General features: G+C 33.7%; 1 protein-coding gene across 1 annotated transcript in view; it reads left to right on the top strand.

The window, feature by feature from the left end:
- Window positions 1-4,113, top strand: part of LOC106881785 (integrin alpha-9) — a 49,577-nt gene that overhangs the window by 28,998 nt on the left and 16,466 nt on the right. The window contains exon 13 of the mRNA XM_052970165.1: window positions 2,214-2,396. Coding sequence (XP_052826125.1) covers window positions 2,214-2,396 — 183 coding nt within the window. The remainder of the gene's footprint in view (window positions 1-2,213; window positions 2,397-4,113) is intronic.

Raw genomic sequence — 4,113 nt, 5'->3', positions numbered from 1 at the left:
CACACACACACACACACACACACACACACACACACACACACACACACACACACACACACGTGTATATATATACATACAGTCATATATACAAAGGTCATGAGTGAATTCCCGGCGCTGCGTTGTGTCCTTGAGCACTTTATTTCACGTAGCTCTAGTCCACTCAGCTGGTAAAATTGAGTCGTATCTGTATTTGACAGGACCGGTCTTGTCACGCTCTGTGTCACGCTGAATATCCCAGAGAACTACGTTTGTGGAGTACTCAGCCACACGCACGTTAATTTCACGAGCAAGCTGTTCTGTTGATCGGATCAACTGGAACCTCCATCGTCGTAACTGACGAGGTGCCAGTATATAGGAATGTTAAATGAAAGAAGTCTATTAACTTCGATAGATTTGTGTCATTCCAGAAGCTTTAATATCCGTATAAAGCGGCAAATTAACTGAGCTGAATGTATTCTTCTCCAGTCAATTGATCTCGGTTGAAAAATCACAGGTACGAATGAATCTTGTGAAATGACTCATTCGTACCTGACTCAGCCCAAAATGAAAGACGCATAGTAAACGTTTCATACCAGTGAGTATATAATGTTATAATGTAATACTGCAGAGATGTTATAACATAATATTACAGAGGTGTACTTCAGTATATAGTACTATAATATATTAATATATGTTTGCATTTGAGTATATAATATAAAATTTACTGTTGATCTCCATGGGAATATAGTATGCTATAGCGTACACTATATATATATATATATATATATATACATAATATACATTACGATTATATGGCATGATATATATGCGAATGTATCATGTTACAAATTATTTTTTGAAAAAGAAAAACAAGAAAGAAATAAACTCTCAAGATTCATTGCTTGGTTATTATCACTCCTGCATTCAGTCTCTGGCAAAAAACATTTTACTTTCAATGCTTCATTCTCACTAATTATAAAATGGTACGATGGGTATGTATATTAGATGTGAGGATATTTATCATACATCTGATATAATTAGAACTCTTGCTAGCTAATGAAAGTTTCAAATGATTCGGTTTCTCGTTCACATTTTCACGTGAGCCAAAACAAAGATCAGGAGATCAATCTAATCTGTACTCGAATCAAGTAATGATTCATGAGGAAGCTCCTAGGGCATGTTTTTAGAGAACATTAAATAATTTAATTATTTTAAGAGACGTATGTCTTTTTAATGATTAAGTAGTGATGTGTTGGGGAGATTTGAAAATATATTTTATGACTTGCAGCACAGTGTTATGGTTTCAGGGTCTTATAGAAATATGATTCTGAATGTTGATTTACAACATATAGAAATGTTACATTATGTTAAAGCATATATCTGGAATTCTTCATTTTAGATTCAATCCTACAGTTTTGAAATAATAAAATGCTCAGAAATTTTTGTCAATTGTTAACTATTTATATGTCTGTAGTGTTCAATATTGTAGCCGGTTGAAGTCAAGAGGTTGACACTTTGTCTCCTATGACCAAGAATGCTTAGTGTTTATGACCAAAACACTTAGCTTTCTGCGACCCAGTTCATATAGATTTGATGGGAAACAACAAATACTACTGACCAATGCTGAAAGCAGAGGTGTCACTGTGAAATTAACGAGTGCTTGGCAAGATTGCAGAGCTGTGAATTCAAACCTTCCTGTGGAAACAAGTTAGTTGAAAGACTAACATCTAAACTCACATATTACGAATGATATAAGAGAGGGCCATGTGCGCTGTAAAATACTCATGAATAAGCCGCAGGCGTGGCTGTGTGGTAAGAAGCTTGCTTTCCAACCACATGGTTCTGAGTTCAATCCCAGTGGGTGGCACCTTGGGCAAGTATCTACTGTAGCCTCGGGTCGACCAAAGCCTTGTCATACATTTATATGTATTTATCTGTGTTTGTCTTTGTGTCTATGTTTGTCCCCCGTCCATCATTACTTGACAACTGATGTCAGTGTGTTTTTGGCTCCGTAACTTAGCTGTTCGGCGAAACAGACCGATAGAATAAGTACCAGGATTAAAAAATAAGTCCTGGGGTTGATTTGTTCGACAAAAAGGGGGTGCTCCAGCATGGCCGCAGTAAAATGACTGAAACAAGTAAAAGAATAAAAGAATAAACTGAAAAATATTGAACCAAAGAAATTATTTATTAAAAATCAAAGCAAAATATTATTTATACCATGTGTTTGACAGGTAACCAGAGAGAATATCAGCTTAGAGTGTGATATCAAATCAGAAGATAATGGAACCAACCCAACCATTTCACTTTTAACCACAACACAGAAAGAAGTTTCTACTTTACGAGCTGAAAATCTTAATAAAGAATCCATTGCTAATGTCCAAAGAAATATCCTTGTCACCAAACAGGCGGTTACAGTAAGATTTTTCTACAAAACATATTTTCCTCAGATCGAATTGTTATTTTTTAATGTGGTACTAATGGTCCTTTTGCAATATTATATATGATAATACTCTTTTTTTAAAAAATAAAAACCGAATTGCATTTGTTTATGAATATTGTGTAAAATTACTGAATCTTTTCTAACTGAGGCTTGAATTTGATTTTGAAAAGAATTGGTTTAATTCATATTAGTGATATCAATTCCAAGAAAACACACAAAAAAAACACAGTAATTTTAATATGTTAAAATAGGAAAATAGTTGCCTAACAAGAAATTAAAAATTAGAACAAGAGATAAATCTACGGTGTTACAAGTCTGTTCATAGATTCAATTATGATGTAATTAAATTCAGTTATCTCACTCTCATCGTATGTAACATTTCATAAAATCCTGTACACATTTTATATATCCCCTGTAAATGTATGATATATCCATTGCATATGTCACACATATTTCTTGTACATGTATCATACTTCTATACATTTTTCATAATCTTTTGTACACCTCTTCTCTATCTCTTGTTCATGTCTCATATGTGCTGTACATGTCTCACACATTCCCTTTACGTGTCACACGTATCTCTTGTACACGTCTCACATATGTCCTGTACGTGTCACACATACCTCCAGTATACGTTACACATGTTTGCTGTACTTGTCTCGTAGATGTCCTGTACTTTGTACATGTCATATATATCTCATGTAAGTTATGCAAATTTGATTGCATGTGTGGAAGCTGTTAAACATCGCAATCCCAACTGCTATATTGACCACTTTCTCATTGGCAAACTATGCACGTACCACAATGAACAATCACAAAACCCCATAGCACATAATATGAAATAGTGAGAAAGCTAAATTGTAAAGCATTCGTAGGCAACTCATATATTCTACAAAGAATTTCCCACAAAAATATAGACAATGAAAGACACTAAACTAATAGCAGATGACAGTGCTAAAATAAAACCATATAGATAATACACTAGTCACAAAGAAACATTATTCGTAGAAGTTGAATTTAAATATTAAATACGAATTCAGTTAGTGTGAACCCGGCCAATTCCAAGCCCATCCATTTTTTTAGCGGCAGAAACGGACACCAACATCATTCACTTTAGTCAGACGTTCTTAACTTGAGGCTGTTCGAAAGTATTCGCATAGAAGGATTTCAGTGTGATAATGTATTGTTTTAGGAGATAGTTACGGTGGGTTATTATCTGTTGCTAAACTATCTCCAATTCTCGAGCTATTTTCAGTAGTTAAGATTGCTCAGTAAACGTTGTATAATAAGTAAACTGGAAAGTGACTGATTCATGGTTCGACCCCAGTGGTAGATATTTTTCCATTCTATCTATCTATCTATCTATCTATCTATCTATCTATCTATCTATCTATCTATCTATCTACTTGTAAATAGTAAGGGATTACTCCAAACGTTTACCGGTTTGCTCTCAGATAGGTATTCAAAATAAGTTATTCAACAGTTAATATATAAATTCAATAATATTCTCATAAGATAAGAATATGGAGATATATTCCGGTGGATATTTCTGAATATACTACCTTAACCATATAGATTAAGGTAGTATATAGGTTTCCTGGAGTATATAATATCAACAACAATAATAATAAGGATTGTCACGAAGTTGCATAGCATCACCTTTAATTCCTTATATATATATATATATATAT

The sequence above is a fragment of the Octopus bimaculoides genome, chromosome 8 (genome assembly GCF_001194135.2).
Source record: "Octopus bimaculoides isolate UCB-OBI-ISO-001 chromosome 8, ASM119413v2, whole genome shotgun sequence".
Lineage (NCBI taxonomy): Eukaryota > Metazoa > Mollusca > Cephalopoda > Octopoda > Octopodidae > Octopus > Octopus bimaculoides.
Note: the sequence above shows the minus strand (reverse complement) of the source record. Positions and strands in the feature narration are given on the sequence as shown.